The following is a 24730-nucleotide window of genomic DNA, read 5'->3' as shown; positions in this document are numbered from 1 at the left end:
TTTTTTTTTAAATTTAATTAGGCTAATTATTTTATAGTGTACTGTTTTTAGTTCTGTTGGGGTGGTGAAAAGAAAGAGGTAAACCTTTAAGAAGAGATCTGTAGTTTTCTAGCAGTGGACTAATGTAAATTTAATTTAGGCTGGGTAACTATGGGGACAAGACAAATGCTTGAGTGTAAGGACACTGAATATTATTGCTATGGGTCAAATGTTAGTCTAGATATACAGAGACTATCAGTTTAGATCTACTTCACAATAAAAAGGGAAGCTGTATTTTTCTAATATCTAAAAATAGCAGCTGTTTACTTAATGACTACCTTAAGGTGCTAGACAGTTTGTGAGAGTTATTTTGGCAGACTGTCCAATCCTTACAGAATTTCAGAGAGAAATTCTGACAGAGTATGTCATTGCATATTACACATGAGGGACCAATCCCAGAAAGATTAAGTAAATTGCCCAGATCACAGTCTTTACAAATAGATAGGCTGAGATTTGAACTCAGGTCATACCGATGCCAATTTCAACGTGTTTTCTATCTAACACACTAGCATCATTAAACTAATCTTAGGAGCTGCAACAAAAAAAACTTTTAAGTGATACTATGGAAATTCTGAGAATCTTTTCCCCCTACTTTATTTTCTCTTCTATTTACCAACCCCCTATAATAACATTTAATTTGTCTCTGAGGGTGGGCAACGTTCTGGATTTGAGAGTCTTGTGTTTGATTGTCTTTCTAATTTTCTTTAAGTAGCTTTAAAAATTAGTGGGTGGACTAGGAATTGTTGGAAATCTTTAATAGATTGAATTATAGGTGTCAGAGCAAATAAAGTTCTCCTTAAGTATGAAGGCTACAGTATGAAATTCAATAATAGTGTTGTATATGTAGCACAAGGATTTATTTAATGTATAACTTCTCAGGTTTTCAAATATCAGTGATTCTGCTTAACATGTGCAATGAAGAAAACTGGATCATTTCATGTATCTTTGCAGATTAATTCACTACTTTTACCTGTAGATAAACAAATTACAATTATTATCCTTTGACATTTAAAATGTTGTTGACTATAGTTAAAATGCTAATTCAATCTAAATGTATTAGTATTAGATTTAATCTACATGAAACCAACATTGCATGCATGCACACATATATAAAATACACATATGTATACATTAATTTACTTTCAAGTTGGTTATGGAAATGAAAATTTCAGTAGTCATCAGATGGCCTTTATTAAGAAAGACTAGATGATTTTAGAATTTTCACTCTGTATTTTAATTTAGATGAATTTTTATAAATTCCTGTTTATTTTTGTAAGACTGTTATTGCTAAATGTTAGCTATTTTATTTGATTTTTTATGATTTTTATACAAAAAATAGCACATAAAATTCATTCTGTATGTCTTTTAAATCCCTTATTATAAAACTCTAAATGTGCTCATTATTTTGCTAGATGTACACTCTCTTAAAGCAAATCAGTGTTCCTTTAGTATAAAATGAGTAAATTATTTTTTCCTTTTAAGTAAAATAATCACCAGTTTGTGGCATATTTTTGTTTTCTGGAAAAGTTTACCAAAGGTATATCTTTTTGGAAATTCACTTCAATTTCAAATGAAGCCAATGGGTTCAAATCTCTATTTACTGAACTCAAAGAAAATGTACTCATGTCAAGCATCTGGCTCTGGGTGTGTCATCATTCATGGGTGGAAGAAGGATATGTGATGACCATATGTGATCATCAAACCCCAGCCCTCTGGCACTGGTATATCACTTTTATACTTGGCAAAACCTTGTCTGACAACATTCCCAAACAGCTTGCAGCAGTTAATCAACTCTAGTCAGCTATTACAGCTGATCCTTTCTGCAGATGGAAGATAGTGGGCTAGCTTTTCCAGCTCTTTTACATATCTCCCTGAGCTCTCCAGTCTCTAAAGTACATTTGTCTGCCAGTGGGTTTCTGGAGAAGGCATCTGCAATTATAAACATTTTCTCAGGAACATATGCTGCATGCAGCTTAAACCCTATCAGGCATAACAGAAATTTCTCGTACCTTAAGGGAATTAACACAGAGATTTGATTTTGATAAAGGAGATAGACTTTATAGTTTGAAAGAATGCCAAACAAGCTGAAAATTGCAGCAGATGTGCTGACATCTCAATATTAGTGTATGTCTAATCTTTTTAGTATGAAATAAAAAAAACAACAATCATACATAAATTTCAACTGCTATTTATGTGCCATATACTTCAGATGTCATTTCTTGATTGTCTTATTACAAAGTTTGATTCATTTCCTTCCCTCTAATGACTGGAACAGTGACTATATATAATAACAATTCCATCTTTCAAGAAATTGGCTTGGTGAAAGTATCAAACAATAAATACTGTTAACTTGATAACTTCCAGTTGAATTTTCATACACATTTTGGGAATCACTGGAAGACAATTGTTCAGCTCTTTGTGGAAATCTCTCTTGAATACTTTGACCCTTAATTTTTCCTTAGAGATCACCTTTACTTTTGTACACAGACTTTCACATTTTTGTCAACATTTTTTTTTTTTTTGCCTTGCCCATGACCTTGCAGAATGTGTTTGGGTGAGAGGGACTATGTTTTCTGCTTTTTATATACCTTGATTATAGCAAGTATGCAAATATTTAACAATTCTAGGTGACTAGACATATTAGAAAATTCCTGGAGCATAGATTCACTGACACCTTGAGCAATGAGCAGAAGGAAGATAAATGTGCTAAACTGCTCAATCAAAAATGTTTAGACTTGCCTCTCTGTCAAATAAATTAGACAAATAGAAGTGCTAATAAAAATAAAACAAGTTTTATCCCCAAATCATAGAAACAGAGAAAAAATAAATTTCATGACTTAAAATGTTTTTCTGAACTTCAATACATTTTTTGTTGGAGTACTTCAAACTTGGTTGACAAGCAAGAAACTGTCTATATTCATTTAAAGGATAGACATTTGTAGAAATAGAGAGTAAAAAAACAAAATAAAACAAACAAAAATACCTGACTTAAATATTCAAGACCAGGTGGGGGATGGCTAGGCAGAGGCAGGTCCGGCTGCCATACTTGGTTCCCTGGACCAGAAGGGGAGACCTGCAGACAGTGCTCCAGGTCTGGTGCCCCAGGAAGCAATCTAGGCAGAACTCTACTTCCTTGCTTCTGTCCATCTGTAATACAATAAAAATAACAAGCTATCTTTCCCTATTAACTACCAGTTTTTTTAAAGGAAGATTATCAGTTTTTACTTCTAATCTTTATTAGTCCATAAATATAAACATTCTCACATGTATTCACGGAATATGTCAATAATATGCTGTTCAGATTGAGGTCAGGGAGCAAGCTTACAGGACGTATTTTGTCATATAAAAGGTATGATATTAAACAATCAATTCAGACTGAAGATATATGAATGGGAAAGACAGGTAACTGCTTCTAGATTAACTGAAGAAAGAAATTTATGTCAGCTCCACAAATACTTGAACAAACATCCTTATTGAACACATACTAAAACGGGAGTAACATCTATAAAATTCACAATACAATAGACTGGTAATCCTGAGGACTGACTCTAAAATCCACGTAATGGTGCTGTGTGTGAGAGAGGTTACCAGATTTTTTAAATCTCTGAAGATTAACTTGAAAAATGAATTTAATTACTGTTGGAGATAGTAAGTCTGTCATTATTAAAATAAAACAATTTTATCCTTGATGAGAACTACAAAAACAACTACAGAAAAAATAATAAATTGGTGAAGAAGCATAAGCATCCAAAATCCTCTGGACAATGGCATAAACTATTTCTGGTTCTAATAAGCTCATTATAGTTCTGTGTACATGTTGTATGAAGAAGTGACAATTGAACAATGATTCGCTTATTTATATTTAAACACACGAATCTCTAAATATGACTGGTTTGTGACATTTAGAATCTGGATAGGCAATCAGATGAGGACTACATGGAAATAAATTTGTCACTTGATATCCCCCCCCCCAAAAAAAAAAAAAAACTCCACTAATTTTACACTCCACTCCCACAAAGACTTCATCTGGAACTTTTCTTAAATCTGGACAGTACAGGATCTCAAATATCTTTTGCTTTCAAGAAAAGGGTTTGAGTGGGTTCCTGAGTCCTCAACCAGGTGAGAATTTGGAGAGGAGCTGATGGCCAATATCACAATAACAACTAAAAAATAATAAAAGAAAACAACTTCTCCAGCATTAGCCCCAAAGCACTATTTTCCTTGACTTTCAAAGAGCTGTGAAGAGGGGCGTAGCAGTTGGTCAGGAGAGGTCTGCTGCGCCATTGTGGGGGATAGAGGATAGAACTGGCACTGAAGTGGCTGTGGAGAGCTCCACAGTGCTGTGCTCTAACCCGATTTGCCACCAGGGAGAGCTCCAGATAACACAAGTATTAATTCAACTCTTGATGGCATCCAGTATGCTTGCTGTCCTTGGGCTTAGTGATGCCTATGAAATGTGAAAACTTCATTGCCTGTCTTCCCTGAAAAAGTGCTAATTGCCAACACAGTTTCATGGAATGAAGAGCATTAAAAGATTGTACATGATGTTTTTAAATATATTTTTTAAGTTTTATCCACAGGCCCTCTCTGGTGCTGCAGTGGGTTAAAGCACAGCACTGAGAATCTAAAAGCTGCTTCCGCATGAGTTCGATTCCTGCCTGCCCCGGAGTTGACCACATGGCGTGGCAGACCTCTCCTGACCCACCCGCTGCTCCCCTAAGCAGTGTGCTTCGTCGATCTGCCTGTTCTGTTTCCTACTCTTGTCACTGGTGAAGCCTCTCACCGCCCCTGAGCCTCTGGCCTGTACCCCAGTTCTCTATGCACAAATAAATAAATCTTTAAAAAAATAAATTTTATCCACAAATATACATTAGATAAAATATGATATAACCTGACTTGCTCCATCAAATCAGGTATTTATTTTCAAAAGTAAACTTTATTTTAATTGTTATATTTAACGTCTCTAACAGATATATGTCAAATATTTGAGTCAGTTGCAGAAGGACTATTAGTCTTCCACATGAATTTTTACCTCCAAGTTTAGTGCTGAGTCCTTATCTTTACCGAACACAATTTTTTTTTTGGTAGATTAATCATATTTTGTAATAGCGTTTTCTAGTCACAAGTTTCTTCAAAGACTCAGACCACAAGATGAAGAAGGAACTCCTTTGAGTTTCTATCTGGCTTTGAATTTCTATCTACTCCTTTAAAAATGTATTACTTGCTAATAAATATTTCACATCTTCTGCAACTCTTTCCCTTACAGGCTGCAGTTGCTGCTGTAGTTCTTACTTTATAAAGTGATGAAGTGTTTTGGACAAAGTGTCAGTCTTAAATGAAAATACTTGTCAAGATGTTTTTGTGTTCCATTATATAAATGAAACAACACATTAAAATTCAATTTGTTATTTCATGTCTATATTTTACAATGTGTGTTTTTCCAATGATATTCAGGGATTGGTGTGAGTTAATTGTTGATGAATATTGAAAATGTTACCTCATTTGTTCTATAGAAAGTAGTGCCCAAAAGTGTATTTTCACTTCTTTGAATGGATCATTAATTTAGGATATTAAAATTGGTGGACCCAATTATCTCAGTTATAATTAGGTTAAAAGGTTTCCACCAATTATACTAATCATTTTTCTTCATACTAAAACTTTTCATTATAGACTAGCATTTAATGATTTGTTCTAATAATGGAATGAAAACACATTATAATTTCATTTTTACATAATTTCACAAATGTTTTTAGTGAGATTGCCATTCATTATCTCAAAAAGAAAAAAAAAACTACTTCTTTTGTCTTATGAGATCTTTAAAAGTGAAATAATACCAATGATAGTTATAAAACTTGAGGGATTTGAGGAAAACTTACCAGTTGCCTCCCCAACATCTACAAATAATCTGTTTATATAAAATTAAATATGTTTTGTTTGCTTTTAATATTTAACTTAGTCTTAATGGAAATATGAGTTTTTTTTCTTCATAGTTAGAAATATGGTACTTCTAGTCTACTAAAATTATAAAGATTTACTGGACTTATCAATAACAAAAATTGAATTTTTATATATATCAAATATTTCAGAAAACAAACTGGAAATCAAAAATTCTTAGACTTCACTTTAATACTTAACATGTGCGAAATGATTTCCTTTAAATTTGGAATAGCAATTTGTCCTCATATTTGACATAAAATATTATACATGCCTTGGTATTAAAATTTAAAAATTCCAGTTTTCAAAAGTGATAAATAACTTCATTTAAATATAAACCTCACTGAACCCCTACAGTTCTATTTCTAATCATATTATAAGGAAAATATTAGAAGTTGGTTATATTTTCTCTTACCTTTAGAGGCCATGAAGATGTCTGAGTTGCTTCTTCAAAGGCAGCCAGGTTAAAAGAAAAGCCTTTTCTTTTTTCTTTTCTTTTTTTTTTTTGCAGAAAGGAGAGAAAACACAGCATGCATGAAACTACAGAAGGTGTCTCTACTTCATGTCAACTTACAAATAAGGGAGGGAGGTAGCGTCTTGTGTTTCCAGAGTGCTAGATTTTTATCAGCTTGGACAATAGGGGGAGACCAAGCTATCACAAAAGGTTAACACTGCTCATAAACCATTTTCTCTTAGGTGTTGGAAAGAAAAGAAACTTAAATAATAAAAACCATCCAGGAAAAATATATAGCAATTATTTTAAGAGTCCCAGTCCTTTTTAAATTTGAAGTTTATACTTTTACATTTAAAGTTACCTTAGAAAATATTATCTAATTTCTAGATAATATTTCCTGTGCCAGAGTCTATGATAACAAAGTCAACCGAAAATGTTGACACTGAAAATATTCTTATTTACTCTCAGGAGTCCCTCTCTCAACACCAAATGAACAAGATATATGTATTTCTAATTATGTATATAATATACCTTCATTTTCATTTTCAGTTGAATTTGATGAGTCAGAGCCATTTGAAATCAGAAGCATCTATAACTCCTCTAGGTTAAAGAAAACACACAGGTGATACTTAATTGAATGGTATAATGAATTAATGAATGAATTAAACAATACAACTTGTAGGAGCCAGTTCATATTTCATGTTGCAGTTGACCAAATGACTGTGAGACTTTTTTTTATCAAGTCAATTGTACTGGATGCAAAGGTTGAATTTATCAGTTTCATCAACAATATCTATCTACTTTGAAAAACAGTTCATTTGCATAGGTAGTGATAAAAAGTTATAAAGTCACTTAGTCATTTTTTTAATTTTTTTTAAAGAATTATTTATTTATTTGTGCATACAGAACTGGGGTACAGGCCAGAGGTGCAAGGGCGGTGAGAGGATTCACCAGAGACAGAGTGGGGAGCAGATCGTCAAAGTACACTGCTTAGGGGAGCAGCGGGTGGGTCAGGAGAGGTCTGCCCTGCCATGTGGATCACCTCAGGGGCAGGCATGGATAGAACTCATATGGAAGTGGCTTTCCATTTGCACAGTGCCTCACTTTAACCCGCTGCACCTCCAGGGATGGCCTGTTCTTACAGTCATTTTAAAGGCTAAAGTTCAGGTGTTTCTTAGTTGACAAAGAGATGCTGCTTTTGCTGTTTTTGTCTAGATTCGATATGTTGGAAAGAACTAGTATTATTTACAGAATACACACACACACACACATATATGTATATATACATATATATATAATTAACATTTTTAAATTAAATTTTATGTTTCTTAAATGTTGGTTTTGTAACTTTGGAAAATCTTTAATACAATGAAGCCAAGTTTTTCTTAATGATATTGTTATTTTCAATTATGGTCTTAAGTTATTCATTATCTTCTATTTTCTACAGAGCACCAACTAAAGTATACGAATCTAAGTGTATAGAATTTATATTTTGGTCTATAAATAATCAACCATTTATGTATTTGGACATGCCCATATAACTGAGGGTCACCTAATTTGATCATATAATATTGAAATTTTAGTATTTTAATCCTAAATGCATCAGTAGGTTGTTTTATTTGCAATATTTTCATATCATGTAACTTGGTGAAATATAGGGACTACCTATTTCTTCCTCTGTCAAAGAAAACAGCAACATCAACTTTTTTTTTTTAATGGCCCAGCAGATACCAATTTGGAATCCTCCCTTCTATTATTCCTTTCTATTTCTCAGCCTTTCTCAGGAGTGGCTCGCAAACTTTTCTTATATGTCCTGTGCGTGAGAATTCACACAGTTAAAGGATGTCACTTCAGTAGCTGTCCTCAGGACGTCTGTTATTGTGCTGCAATTCAACATCGCTTTTTCAGTTCTCTCAGTCCTTCTCTACTAATACCTGTTGCTTCTATAGAAATCCAGGACCACCATGCAATACTTAATTTGTTCACACTGGCCATGAAGCACATAACTTTGCCAAGACAAATCAACTTCACTTTGTTATCAGCCTGCATCTTCTGTTTTATTCCCTGATTCCACAACATGTATCAACTGAGAGGTAGCATGCCCCAGCAGCTATCCCAAGGACTGAAAATGAAATGCTAAGATTATAGCACAATAAATTAAATTTAGAAATAAATAACAGAAACTTAGGATCCACTGTCCTTTACCTTCCCAGAAAAACCCCCAAAACGCCTGTGTTTAGCCTCTGCAGTGATGTTGAGCTACTTCTTCACTGGGGATGTTCTTCCTTGATTGCTTGGGTCACTCCTGAAAGGAGATTGTACCCTCTCTTCTTTTCAGTTGCAGCCCAAAGAAAAGTTGCCACATAATCTCTGCACAGTCTCACCCATCCATGGTCATCTTACAGGATACACAAAACAGTTGTTTCTGAAGGCCCATGCATTCATTTATACCTTGTTCACAAATTCTCCTTTATTTAGCTATTGAACTGTAAATAATTTGACCAAAAACTTCCAGAACTGAATAGGTAGTCCCCCCAACTAGTCTAGCTATGTAAAGGGAAAGACTGATCATTTCTTTAAATCCGTATAGTGACAGGAAAGAAATGTTACCTGTTAATAAACAAAGTAAAAAAAAAAAAAAAAAAGACAGCAACATGTGCCAGTTGGCATCCTCTGACTTTGACGATCTGCCTCTTCTGCTCCCCAATTTGTCTCTGGTGAATTCTCTCACCTGTACCCCAGTTCTGTATGCACAGATAGATAGATCTTAAAAAAAAAAAAAAAAAACATTTTGGGCCATCCTTGGTGGCGCAACGGGTTAAAGCACAACGCTATGATGCTAGAAGCAGCCACTTCATGAAGTCCATCGCAGTCCTAGGAGGTGTCCCACATGGCACAACAGACCTCTCCTCACCCACCTGCCTGCTGCTCCCCTCAGCAGTGTACTTCATCAATCTGCCTATTCTGCTTCCCACTCTATCTGGTGAATCCTGACACCGCCCCTGCACCTCTGGCCTGTATCCCAGTTCTGTATGCACAAATAAGTAAATCTTTAAAAAATACTGTTTTAGGTATTTGATGATAGATGCCTTTACTAGATATCACTGAAATGATCCCTGAATGGTGCACTTGCAACACTTTATAATCCCCAAAATAGAATAGAAAGGTACTCTTACAGCCACATAGCCTCTTTAACACCTGTTGATTGTAAAAAGGGAAATTAACTATGGGTGCCCCATATATTACCTGATGAGAAGGGAGTATCCAGAAGTCTTTATTATACTATCGGTTATATAAACAAATTTGTGCTTGGTTTTAGCTTCTCATGTATCATGAAATAATAATTGATAGCAAATTTTATTTAAATAGTCTATGAAAGTAATTGCCGTGGGAAAGTTATGATTAGCTGTGAAGAAGTACTTTAGTCATGTGTCTCTATGCACAAATATTTACAGATTTACATTTTCTCATACTAAAATTCACTGTAGTACGAGTTAGAAACTAAGTGCATTTCTTTGCCAGTGTGCACACTGGCACACCTGCCAGTGTGATATCATTCATTCATTCGTTCAACAGACATTTATTAATATTTTACTATGTACATAGCATTAAACATCAGTGAAATGTGAAGGTATGACCTCTACTCTGAAAGAATATATATTCCGTGCAGTATCACAATTCAAGAGCACAATGTTCTTTTTATTTTTTAACTCATGTGTCTTTTTCTACTTCTTGCAAAATGAAATGACGTAACTTATTCTATCCTGAAAAGCAAAACCAATTAGAATCAGTAAAATATTAAATGAGCATATTTTTGTTTAACATATTCATGTCTAATCCTCCTTTACTCTGTTCCTTTAAACAGAAAAAATAAATTAAGATATTCTTTATTAAATAATGAAAGGTAATAAACTGAATCTCTTCATGGCTGCTAATTAAGACTAGATTTTTTTATCCCCCTTTTGCCTACTTAAATAAATATTTATCTAAATGACTAGATAAAGGAACATAAATTATGAGTACAGTGAAAACTATGTGTGTGGAGATAATATTGGTTTTAGAATATGTAGATATAGATTATTTTATATATCTAAAATATTTCAAGTTAACATGAAAATATTCAGTCTAGGAGTGTGTGCATAGAAATGCTATGGACAAAACAGTATGATAAAACCCAAACAGAAGTAAAAGTTATGTTTGCTTAAATAAATAACTTTAAAATTGGCAAACTCTTACATTTCTTCAGGTGAGACTAAGTTAAATTGAATTAACTTAGATTATCAGAATTAACTTAGATAGTTCTTTGAACTTATCTATTTTCATTGTGTCTTAGTCTTCTGACATTTATCTGGCCTGTTATGCATATAACAGTTAATTAATATAATAGTTAATTAAAATATCTTTATTTAAAAAACAGAAATTGCAAGTAGAAAACTTGACTCAATCATCATATGACATAGTGCAAGTATTTCGATACCCTGTAGTTTGTGTGTTTATGTGTGTATTTGAAAGTTAGAGAGAAAAGGTGATGAAAGACAAAGAGAGGGAGAAAGGTGATGAGGGACAAAGGGAGGGAAGGAAAAAGGGAAGGAGGAAGAGAGGGAGTGAGAGACAGAGGGAGGAGAAAAAGAGAGAGGAGAAAGGGGAGAGAAAGGTAGAGATAGAGGGAAAGACCTGAAACTGGAGCTACAAGGTAGATTGAGAAAATGAATTAAAGCATTAAAAATCTTCAGGACTCCAAAATGCTCTCCACACAAAAAAAACTGCTTTACTATTTTGAAAAGCTCTTTATTTCTACCCTTACTGTAAATACACTTACCTTGTGCCTTGCCCAGTATGGTCACTCACTTCATCTTGCCAACATCTGCCTGCATCTTCAGCCATCACCAAAATACTGCAACAAGCCCTTCAGCAGCTGCAGCTGACAGCCCAGCAATGATCTGCATACAAGTGCCTTCACTGACAGCAGCCATGTCATGCACAGCTCGTGCAGCTGTGATGCAGTGCCAGCTAGACACCAAGTGTTTTCTGCAACACATTTTCTTCTCATTGCTAGCTTTGAAAATAAGTTTGGCTTCCCTTAAATTTACAAAGTTGGAAAAAGTAAGATAATTATTATAATAAATATAAATTAAATAAATATAAAAGCAAAGTACATTAGAGCAAAATTATGCCCCAAAATGCATGCTTAATGTTTACATCTTATGGTATTTATAGGACAGGCCATTGAAAAAATATTACTGTCTTTGGATTCATACTTTGCTGAAGTGGCTGCAAAGCAGGCTAGATGCTATGTGTTATGTATATAATATTGCTTCAATGAAGAAGAATGGAAATTAAAGGCTTTTTTTTTTTTCTATTAGTGGACATGCTTTTTCATGTTGTCATTGCCTAATGCAGGCCATGACTCATGTAAAATTCCTGAAATTCTCATTGAAAAAAAAATAGATGTCACCAAAATCGCTGTTTCTTTTTTGGGTCTACTTTGCTTCATCATTTTGCCTGCAAGCAATTTTAGGAAAAATGAAAAATGGAAGAAAATTGTGGCCTTGCTCCAGACCAAATTATAATCTGTTGGAATTTAAATAAGGGGTTTGTATAAGTATGCTTTTGTAGTTTGGACATTACTAGAAAAAAAATTCTGTCTGCAAAAAGTGATGTAAATTTATTTTTAATACAATTTTCTTTTTGCTTTTGAATACCTTAGCCACATTGTTTTTTGTGTTATTAGATTCCAGAGCAATATTGTTGATAAAAATATAGAAATGTATTTTGAGCCACATATTCAATTTAAAACATTCTAAGAAACACAAAAAAGAGAAACAGGTTAAAGGTATATTAAAAAATATTTTATTTATTTAACTTACTATTTCAAATACAATTTCAATGTGTGGCACTAGTGACTTTTCATGTAATCCACAGTCACATTTGGCTAATGGGTACCAAACTGGATATGGAATTCCTATGAATATATCCAATAAAAGACATAGCTAGTGACAGATTAAAAGTTGCTTGTTAATCTTAAATGTTTGCTTACACATTTATGAGCTTTCAAATTATTTTAATATAATAATAAGACATTAATACCTCCATAAATAATACTGTTAACTATGCTGTGCATATTTTTGGGTCTAAAATATACTTTAACTTCTAATATGAGGATATATGTTTCAAGTTTCTACCCATATACAATTTACAAAGACAGAACTGTACTTTGTTCACCTTGCATAGTTAACAGAGGTACATTCAATGATTTGCCAATATACACTTCATGAAATAGCAAAAATTAAAAAGACTGATAATATCAAGTATTGGCAACATTTTCACCATGATATATACAGATATTTGTGTTTTGTTTTAAACTAAAATGATATCAGAGCGGGAAGTAGGAAATACTAAGAGATCACATTAATCCCATCATATCCTTCTTGCTTATGTTCTAGAGGAAAAGAGATGATTAGATGGTCTATGAGCTTAAAGTCAGCAAAGAAAAAAACCCATATTTAATAGCTTTTAGTTTCAAAATATTTATATTTATATAAAAAAGGGTTAAATAGCAAATTTTTACCTAGTTTATCCTAAGGTTCATTAAATTAATTTATATTTTCACACATTAGTGTGCAAGATAACTCCAGAAGTAAACAATTATTAAATTCAAGTAGAGGGCCTTCTCTGATGGCAGAACTGGTTAGGAGGCAGCACTGCAAACTAGTCACAGTGGCTTCACTTTGATCCCAGACACCAGAGGTGACCCACATGGAGTAGCAGACCTCTCCTGAGCATCCCCCCCAACTGTTCCCCTCATCAGTATACTTCTTAGATCTGCTCCCCACTCTGTCTCTGGTGAATCCTGTCACCACCTATGCACCTCTGTCCTATAACCCAGTTGTGAATGCATAAATAAATAAATCTTTTAAAAAATAAATAAATAAATTCAAGTAGAAATAACCAGGTAACACAATGTCAAGGAAGGGGTGTGAAATTGTAAAATTCCACATATATGTAGATAAGGAAATTGAAGTAAGGTTTATATACCATCTGTGTGTAATTTCGCCCTACATATTTTATATTCTTTATAAATAGACAGAATATGAGATATGTTACATTGACCATTGTAAGTTCCTCCTTAATAGATCAATTAAGGGAGAAAAATAAAGAATAATACAGAGTTGTAAAGGATCTCCAGTTTAAATGCTTCCTTGCCTTACCCTCAGGCACATTTACATGTAATTTTGAGAGAGAAACCTAGAAGAAATGTGATTTTATAACATTTCTAGTTATTCATTGTAATGTTAAATTGACCTCTCCTTACTGGAAGAAAATTCTTATTTGTGTGGAAAACTTACCAAGAATTAACTTTTCTATTTTTTTTCTTTTTTAATGCTCATACTTTTTTTTTAGGTTTATTTTTTGAATCATACAAAACTGGGTACAGGCCAGAGGTTCAGGGAAGTGAGAGGATTCACCAGAGACAGAGTGGGGAGCACAACAGACATATTGATGAAATACACTGCTGAGGGAAGCAGCAGGCCAGTCAGGAGAGGTCTGCAGCGCCATGTGGATCATGTCTGGGGACAGAGATCGAACTCATGCTGAAGTGGCTTTAGCTTCTTAGTGCTGTGCTTTAACCTGCTGGACTACCAGGGTGGGCCTCTATTTTTTTTTTTTTAACTTGAAGTAAGATTGACTTATAATACTGTATATGATTAGGAGGACAGGTACCACCTTTTCAGATGTAAACTACCACATTATACCTATTTAAATATAACAAAAAAAGAAGCCTGAAGCAATATTTTTCTCATTTGTCTCCATCTGAATAAAAGCTTATAAAATTGTGTGTCAATATTTACCTTCTCAACTTCTTCAACCTACCCACTACCCACATTTTTCTGGTTGGATAAATGAAGCTGACTTCCACTTCCTAATTCAAAGATTTCTTCTTAAACAGAAATAGCTGTTTCCAGGGTAACATATGTCTCTCTAGTTTCTAAATGTAAAACAATGCTTTGAAATTCTATTCACTTGACCTTTCTTGGCACTGACAAAGCAGCGTTGACAACTTCCTTGTTTTAAAACACTTTAGTTATTTGACTTTTTGACATTATTTCCTTCTGGTGTTGATTTTTGTAACTCTGACTGCTTTCTTGTATTTACATAGCTTTTAATTTGGGGGTTACCTATACTACAAATTTGGTGCTTGTTGATATTCTCATTTTATAGCTGTCCTTGAACAATTTCCTCCACATACTGGTACTATCTTTGTCAATTCCCAATTAGTCATACAACTATAATGTTTTTATATTTATATTTATTTTTAAAATACTTTTTTTTGTCTGTAAAGTTTATGATAAACACTTGATGTTCTAAAAGATGTACATATATACGGCCATCACCAATATCACCACTATCATCACCAGTAACAACTTTATAATAAATTGCATTTGCAAAACTAAATCTTTAATAGTCTTTCTCTAGTTCAGTCATAATGCAGGACATAGGGCTTATCATCAAGTGAAATGTACTCATGATTCTCCAGAGGCACATGTTCCAAAACCCTGAGATCTCTTTTAGATCTCATATACAACTGTACAGCTTGTCATCCCAACCATGCTATCTTATAACTCCCTGTTTCTTCATGTACATTTCTCACACATAGGATGAAAAAGACTGGAACTTATTCTCCTTGGTTTACATTTCTTTCTAGTTTAATATATTTTTGAGAGTTTTTTTATTATTATTAAAAAGTTTATTTTTACATCATTTTGCACATTTTTTTTTCATCTCAATTGTAATCCCCACGGGTTTCCCATCACCAAATCACCCCTGTGCCACCACCATAGTCCTGTGCATTTCCCTCAGTTTAATATATTTTTATATAAATAATGGATTTTCTCAAATACCATATACCCAAATAAATAATATGTAAATTTGATATAAAAAATCTTGTTTTCCCTCCTGAGTTTTATTTTTATAATTTTAAATTATTTTCCTAACATAAAAATAATATGTAATTTAATATATCAAAATATGTATCTGACATTTATGGATAAATGGTAGATATCTTGTGAACTGCAGGTAAATTTTGGTAAATGTATATGGTCTATAGCACTAAGACATATAATATCATCTCCAATGTTAAAGAAATATCAGGCAAACACACACACACACACAAATCATTTGACACCTTGAGATATCCAGGGAATATGTAATCAGAAGAACGATATGGAAGATCTTACTGAAATACTGTAGTATTCAGGAAAAGGGGTGGTTCCAAGTTTCCTGCCCCACCTAAGGAAAGGTGGATCTGAGCAAGGAGAAGAATCTGGAGAGGAGTCTGAAGAAGAAGAAAGCAAGATGTAGAGCCAGAGGAGACCTGATGGAGACATGAATCAGAGGGACATGTGAAGAAGCAGCTCTTGTTTCTTGGTCCTGGACTGGTTGAAACAGTTGAGGGTGAGAGACTCATGGGGAGGTAAACAATAATAGCTTTCATCTTGATTTTTATTTTTTTTTTCGTCCCAGACTTGTCTGGCCATTTCTTTTCTATGAGTCTACACCAAAATGTTCTTTAGACTTTCAGTGCTTGCTTTGGGCCATTTTCTTTAGGGTACAGTTTTACCCACAAGAGGAAAGGTGACTTTGAGGGTATGATTTAGAAACTACATTCTTTTTCTTTTCTATAATGCACACTAATTGTATTAAAGTTTTTTTTTTCCATTAAATGTCTTATCTGTTTTGTCTTGATACAGAACTTATTTGGAGAGGGCAGGTTTGAGGGCTCAGGGGTGCCCCTTTCACTGCTCTGTAATAGTACTAGATGAAGAGCTAGAAATTTTCATGATAAATCAATTGAAATATTGAATAAGACAACAAAAGAAATGAGCACCATACTATATCAAATTAATAAACAGAAAACAGACATCAAACCATTAATATGATAATATCAGAGATACAGGATGTAAAAGCCAATAGAGCTAACTAAGCAGTGTAGAACAAAGTGAAGATCAAATAAGTAACCTCAAATTTAATAAGTAGAAAGGATGCTAGTGTAGGGGTAAGAAATAAAAAGAAAAGTCTTCCAGAAGAACCTGAATTCATTAGTAGAAACAACATAAATATAACTATTTATGTTATATTTTAGGACTATATGGGTAGTCCTAAAAAGGGAAGGCAGAGAGAAAGTTGCAGGTACATTTTTTTTTTAAATCTATAGAAGAAAACTTCTCAAACCTGTGGGTGAAACTGAATACAAGTCCATAAAGCTAAAATGACATCTGACCAACCAAAAATAATGAGACCTACAACATGAAACATAGTCATGAAATATCTATGAGTACAAAACAAAGAAAGAACATTGAATGTGTCTGAGGGTGGCTTGGAGGGGAAGCAGATAACTTATAAAATACTCCCATGAGGCTCTCATAGACTTCTTGAGGAATAACTGCAAGCAAGGAGAGACTAGCATGATTCATTCAAAATACCAAGATATAAGAAATGCCAACTTATAAGAATCTATTTCAGATATGAAGGGGAAATAAAGGCCTTCCCAACATACTGACACTGAAGGAATTTGTCAACCTGGACCATAACTATAAGAAATGTTAAAAAAATAAATCAAATACAAAGGGAATAAAAAGGAATAGAAAATTGATAAAGTAATAAACCTTAAAGTGATGGTAATTGGTCCTCATATTTAATCAAATTAAAATGTAAATCTGTCTGGTTGGGAACAAACCACTGAAAACAAACTAGATTTTCTGTTGCTCTAGACCATCCAAGTTCCAAAGATAATTATATGCTTAAAGTAAATGGTTGGAAAACAATTCTTCAAATAAACAGTACCCAAGAAAGGAGAAACATTGATTTATATCATAAACAATAGACTTTCTGCCAACAAAAAGATAACAAGAGACAGGGATGCAAACTATTTAATGACTAAGGGACCAATATATCAGGATAGCACTTTATCTATCTATCTATCTATCTATCTATCTATCTATCTATCTATCTATCTATCTATCTATCATCATCATCTATCATCCATCTATCATTTATCTATTGATCTATATTGATTAATATATCAATGTGTGTATATATGTGTAGGTGTGTGCGTGTGTATAGCACCGAATAAATGTAAAGGAACATCAAAATTTGCAAGACAGTTGTCAACAAATGTAAGATTAGGCATTGGCAACAACATTATAGGTGGTCATCAACACTCAGCAAGGAAAAATAGTCTTAAGTTAAGAATTAGAATTCTTGACTTTGATAGACATTCACAAGACACTGCATATGGGAAAAGCTGAATACACATTCTTTTCATGTATACATGGTCATTTTTCGAGGCTAGATCATAACTTGCATCAGAAAAATGTGTTATTAAGTACATAGAACCTGAAATTATACAAAGTGACTTCTCTGATTATAATGGTATCAAACTAGATACCAATCACACACACACACAAAAGCAGAAGTAACATCTAAATTTTTGAGACTGGACAGTGTATTACTGAATGCCTATAGGGTTGATGAGGAGATCAAAGAAGAAAAAAAAAGTACATGGAGATAAATGAAATGAAGGCATGACCTACCAGAAACTATTTAACACAGTAAAAGGAATATACAACAATGGAGGTTATCATGAAGAAACAAGAAAAAGCTCAAGCCAATTATCCTATCTCATTCTTTAAGGAACTAGAGGGAAAAAATCTACGAAGACATAACCAGTAGAAAGGAAGTAATAATGAAAAGGAGAAATAAGTTAAATAGTAACGATAGTCCAAAGTCTGAATGAAAGCAAAAGCTGGTTATTTGCAAAAGCACACAAATGAGCACACCTGTAGCTAGAACTCATTAAAAAAATGAAATATTACTAATAAATAAAATTAGAAATGAAGAGAAGTAACAATAGATATCTGAGAAATACAGAGGATCATAAATAAGTAGTACAAATATCCATACATCAACAAACTGATTTAAAAAAAATGAAAAAAAAAACCTTATACATATGATTTTCTGATACTGAATTAGAAGAAAAAAGTATTAACAGTCCAATTTCAAGCAAAAAAAAAAGGAAACTGTGATCAAAATCTTCCAAAAAGAAAATTCCAGCATAAGATGGTTTTGCAAGTTCTAATAAACCTTCAAAGGCAAATTCATTTCTAAACTTTCTTTGTAAATTCTTCCAAATATTTGAGAAAGTGGGGGTGCTTCTAAAATAACATATTATGAGGCCAATATTTCTCATAATTAACAAAAACATTAAAAAATAAAGAAAACTACACACTAAAAATGCTGACGGTCATAGACGCATAACTCCTCTATAAAATTTTAACAAAACAAACTAAACAATAAATGAAATATGTCAGGTTTCATGACTAAGCAGTATGTATTTAGGTGAACAAAGATTGTTCAACATCCAAAATCAATCAATTTAACACACATAAAAAGGAACTAGGAAATAAAAGTTAAAAATCTTTTGATAATATCAATAGATACAGAGAAGCACTTAGTAAGATTGAATATGTTATAAAAGTTCTGCCAAATGGGCATAGACAGACCATAACTCAATATTATAAAGGCCACACACAGGAAACCCATACTCAATAGCTCTTAAGTCTTGAGAAATTGTAAGCTTTTCCTTTAAAATCACATATAAGATATGTGTTCACATTTCCCATTACTTTTCAAAATAGAATTGTTGGTTATTTTAGAGCAAATAACCAGAAAAAAAGACATAAAATGTTGAATTAGGAACAAGTTTTTTTTGTTTGTTTGTTTTGTTTTATTTTGTTTTCCTAAAAACAACTGGAACAACAACAACAACAACAAAAAAGGCAGATTATGGCTCTCCATGGTGGCGCAGTGGGTTAAAGCGCAGCACAAAGGAAGCTTAAGCCACTTCTGCATGAGTTCAATCCCTGCCTTCCCCGGAGGTGACCACATGGTGCGGCAGACCTCTCCTGACCCTCCCGCTGCTCCCCTCAGCAGTGTACTTTGTTGATCTGCCTGTTCTGCTCCCCACTCTGTCTCTGGTGAATCCTCTCACCCTCCGCATCTCTGGCCTGTACCCCAGTTCTGTATGAATAAATAAATAAATCTTAAAAAAGAAAATGGCATATTACAAAGTCAATATACAAAGATAAATTGCATCCCTATATGCAAACAAGAAAAAAACTCAAGAAAACTTCCCAAATACTATCATATCAAAAATATTAGATTCCTATTAGTAAAGTTAACAAAGGGGGCATAGGGCATGTATAAGCAAAGTGTATTGCAATGCTAAAGTAAATAGAAGACACAAAGAGATGAAAAATTATTCTCTGCTTATGGATTTAATGAGACTACTATCTCACTCCATAAATAAAAGTGTACTCAGAATGGATAAAAGACTTGAATGTAAGACCTGAAACCATAAAAAGCCCAAAGGGAAATGTAGAAAGTACATTCCAGTTTGGGTTCATGAATGTATTTTAGGACCAATTTCAACAGAAGGGGAGGAAAGCAGAACTAAGCAAATGGGATTACACCAAACCAAAAAGCTTCTGCTTGGCAAAATGAAGAATCATTAAAATGAAAAGATGTGGGTTATAGAGAAACAAAAGGAAGTGTTGGATAAAACTGAATTCAAAACATATCCCAGAATTAATTGTAAATCTTCAGAGTAGGAGGAGAAAGGGGGAGAACAAATTTTGAAGGGGATCCAATGGTCTGCGGTGGACGCTGATGCTATTCCAGTTAGATTTTGATAAAGGTGACCATTTTATTGATGTTTTTATTTTAAATGAGTTACCATGAATTTCTAATTGCCTTATTATTATAATTAAAATGTGTTTATTGATATCAAACATCTCTTTATTATGAAAAAAATTGTAGCAAAATTCCTACAATCTTTATTTGTGTTATAGTCAGATATTTTGTAACATCTTTGACATTGTGTTCAAATATTGGTATACACACATACTAATTTAATAGGGTAGTTTCTGTTTTTAACAAATTCTCATAGCAGAATTTATTACAAAATTATATAATCTTTTTTTCACTGTAATATATCTTAAATTTAGTGACAAAGTAATATTTTTTCAAGTTTACATTCAAATGAATACCTTAAACCAAATATAAAAGTCTTTTTGTTTTTGAAATTTATACTTCACGGAAATGCAAGCTCTCCTGATGGTGACCCTAAAGGGGCATTTCTATTTGTATCTGAATAGATTCATCTCCAAATTTGGACAATAGCCCATGTTCTATTACCATGCAACCCGCAACATGCTTGAGGTTGCTAATTAGGGTGCAAATTGTGGTGGTATTTCTGGTGACCTGGACATGTGTTCAATAGAAATAGAAATGAGCCCCTCAACTCATTTCAGATAGACTAGAAAACATCTGCCAGATGGTTATAGCTTTCAGTGACTATTAAACTGGATCACATGTGAACAAATGACTTAGATATATAGTGTTGGAAACCTTTTTTGAAATTTCCAACACATAAACATGAAGATTAGCCTTAATGAAAAACTACATTAATCTACCTCAAATATTGTGATCAGTCTAAAATGGACAATTCCCTCTTGCTTTTGCCAAAGTCAAAAGAAAAATAAATGCCTTTATCTACTTTCTTATAATGCTGACAAAACATCTGGGAGATTTATTGACATAAGGATATCTATTAGGACATCAAAATTAATTTCAATTCCCTGGGGTATCTTATTTTAATTAACAAATCCATGATCCTGTTCTATTAATTAGCATGCTGAAGGGATAAATTGAAGATGAATTTAATTCTAACAAAGCATTTATCTTCTAAAATAATAAAAAGAGCATTAACAATCTCAATCTAATTTGTTTTTTACTTTTAATAACAGTCTTGAAATTCCATCCAGAAGAGTTTTATAACCGTTATTCACTATTTTTAATTTAAAGCTTTATTTTGGTTGTGCATATTTTTTAAAAGCATCCTTACTAGTGGTACCATTGTTCTAACATCCTATTTTTGTAAGATTATTAACATGAGCATGTGCTTATTTACCATTTTGTCATTAAGCTTCTGCTGAGTATAAACAATACATTTACCTCATTCCCAATATTTTTCTGATGTTTCAGAAAATATTATAAGGAAAAAAGGTGGGAGACTCTGTAAATAACTCCCTATTTTTCCCAAATTCATAATTTTTCCAGTGATGTATTCTATCCCAGATTTCTATTATAAAATTACATTTTAAAGCTTACCTTTAATATACTGAATTTTGGTTTTAGGTAGCAGTATGATTAACATAATAGAATAGGGCATCAAATCTCATATTAATAGTATTACTATACTAGACCATATAAAACAATTTCAATTAATTATGACATATGTTCAGCTGCAAATAATGGCTTCAGGCTCCATAAGATTAGGGGGAGCTAGATTGTAAAAATATAAATGGTGTTGTTCTAAATCTCCTCATGTAACGTTTTCACTTACATATTTGTTTTATTTCATCCATATTTGTATTTGAAGGCTTAATATAATTGTTCTCAAATTGAGCTCTGGAAAAATGAAGTATATTCAATCAATATCAAATACAAAATTTTAAGATTTTGCATATGATTTTTTTTCATTTTCTGCTATTATAGTGTCTTGTTTCTTTTTTTTTTTTTTACTCACATGTTTATTTGCTTACATCATTCTTCTATTTTTAAGTCTTGTTCTGATAACCTATACTATAAAGGACTGGGTAATAATTATTTTAGGTTTTGTGGGCAAGAAACAAAATTGAGACTATTATGAAGGTTTTATATATGGAGGATTCCACACTTTTTTTTTTAGATTTATTTATTTATGCATACAGTACTAGGGTGCAGGCAAGAGGTGCAGGGGCAGTGAGAGAATTCATCAGAGACAGAGTGGGGAGCAGATAGGCTGACTGATGAGTACACTGCTGAGGGGAGCAATGGGTTGGTCAGTAGAGGTCTGCTGTGCCAAGTGGGTCACCTCCCGGGCAGGGATCAAACTAATGCTGAAGTGGCTTCAGCTTCTTAGTGCTGTGCTTTAAACTGCTATGCCATCAGGGAGTGCTGGAGTCCCCAAATTTTACTGATGTAATTCAAAACATTTGTGACAATATGGATGTAGTTAGAAGAGATAATGCTAAGTGAAATAATTAAAAAGAGAAAGATAAATACTGGATGATATCACTAACATGTGGGATATAAAATAAAGAGAAAGATAAGCTTAAAAATCAACCTTTTGGAATCTAATGACAGATCTCAAGCAACAGGGTAAAAAAAGAGGTGTAGGGTTAAGAACAAAGAGGGAAGGAAGCACAGTGAGCTATACTGGTAAAACTATGGGTGATTTGTTGGTGGGTGCACTTTGTGAATGTAATGATAAGAAACATTATCATGAGAACTACGTGTTTGTTATCCATCCTTGACACAAGCTATGCAACGTCTATCATCCGACAGATTCCGGGTAGATTGGGAAAAGCTCTGAAAAATCAGACTTTCCACTGCTGTTATGACCTCCCTTTTTTGTATAATCGTAATATCAAAATATTCTGAGCAACTTTCAGCTTACAATTGGATTGCCTCAGCCGCATAAAGCCTGCCTGCCCTGAACAAGCAAGCACTGCTCCAGGGTGAGAAATTCCTCTGAAGTCAAAAGTGACTTGACAGCTGGCTGATCTATAAAAAAGCAAAAGGGCTGTTTCTGCAAAGTCTCTCACTGCCCTATGGATGGAGGAAAACCCAAATCTTATCATTCTACTATCTCACCTAGCCTTCAATTCAGCTTCTAAAAGAATTACTCAAACTTCCTACTTTCTGGCCTTTAGTTGTGGAATTCATCCAGGTTGCCTGTTTTAGAGCTAGTCAAGTTTTTTACCTGCTACACTTCAAAGCAATCCACAAAAGTCTTTCTGGCTAGTCTTTCAGGATTCTACTATCTAGTCTTTAGATAAATTTACCTATGTCTCGTATTCAGAGCACATTATGCTTTCTACTATCTAGACCGTAAGGAAACTTATTAAAACCTTTTAGCAAGTTTCTTCAAAGAACTTTTCTGAAATTTGATTTGCAAGAAATTTTCCTCTTCCTGCCTCCCAGGATGTCTCAGGTAGAAAAAACCATCAAGTATTAGATAAGGTTTAAGGGACTTTATTTTTATCAATCTCCACTATAGTAATATTAGTCTTAAACTTTGTGCACCTATGTACCTGTTTTTTAACCTTGATTGATTTTGGAATGTTATAATCTCAAGTAAAGGTCAAAAGGACCCCAGACTATTCTTAGAAAAAAGGTGATTGTGAACTCAACCCCTTTCATATGCTAATGTCACCCCCCTGCCTGCTTGAAATGTATAAAATAAACCTCTGCTGAAGGCAGAGCAGGAAGATTTGCACCCAAGTTCGACTCCCTTGTCTTCCTCACTCCCACTCCCCTTTACTCCCCAATTTTTAGAATATTGCCTCGCCTACCTCGTTCCCACCTTGAGACCCTGCCTGTGTCAGCCACTCGACAGCCTGAAATTCGGGCTGGTCCCCGACACATCCTGTTTACAAAGCCAAGAACCCAGGTTGTCATAGTAGGTTGAAAACATAAGAAACCTCTAAAACTAATGGTAGCTCATTTTAAAGACTAGAAAAACAGAGAGAATGTCCAGTAATCTATAGATTCACAGATCAGAATACAAGTCAGAATATCACTTGGTCATTTCAAAGCAAGAGTTGAAGAGTTAAGGAACAGGTAAAGATAAATGTGGTTCACTCCTTATTAAAACAAAAACAAAAGAAAAGAAGCCCTGTGTTACCTAAAAAGATTTTTGATGTGTATTCATTCTCTGTAATTCATATATACTACAATTTTGAACTTCAAAAACTATCTCTGACACTATGCAAAACAAAAAGAAATCTACTGGTAAGACTGATAAATTGAATCATTGTTTCAAATGTTTTTTGGTTATTTTTTTAAGTATTATTTATTTATTTATTTATTTATTTATACAGAACTGTGATATAGGCCAGAAGTGCATTGACAGTGAGAGGATTCACCAGAGACAGAAAGGGGAGCAGACATGCTGACTGATGAAGTAAAATGCTGAGTGGAGCAGCCAGCTAGACAGGAGAGGCCTGCTGTGCCATGTGGGTTACCTCCGGGGGAGGATTGAACTCACACTGAAGCAGCTGTGGCTAGCTTGCAGTGCTGCACTTTAACCTGTGCCACCAGGGAGGGCCCTTTGGGTATGTTCTATGGACTTGCAACGTTAAAAGCTTTGGGATACTAAGACAGATCAAAAATATTCTAGAACAGGCCCTCCCTGGTGGC

General features: G+C 33.6%; 1 protein-coding gene across 1 annotated transcript in view; it reads right to left on the bottom strand.

Annotated features, from left to right (window-relative positions):
* Positions 1–23989, bottom strand: part of LOC101630293 (phospholipid scramblase family member 5) — a 34140-nt gene extending 10151 nt beyond the window's left edge. Inside the window, exons 1-2 of the mRNA XM_004682435.1 lie at positions 23884–23989; positions 3023–3186 (exon numbers count right to left, since the gene is read on the bottom strand). Coding sequence (XP_004682492.1) covers positions 3023–3186; positions 23884–23989 — 270 coding nt within the window. The remainder of the gene's footprint in view (positions 1–3022; positions 3187–23883) is intronic.
* Positions 23990–24730: the final 741 nt, after the last annotated feature.

The sequence above is a fragment of the Condylura cristata genome, unplaced genomic scaffold (genome assembly GCF_000260355.1).
Source record: "Condylura cristata isolate star-nosed mole 26May11 unplaced genomic scaffold, ConCri1.0 scaffold00014, whole genome shotgun sequence".
Classification (NCBI taxonomy): domain Eukaryota; kingdom Metazoa; phylum Chordata; class Mammalia; order Eulipotyphla; family Talpidae; genus Condylura; species Condylura cristata.
The sequence above is the reverse complement of the archived record's forward strand: the minus strand, read 5'-3'. Positions and strand labels throughout refer to the sequence as shown.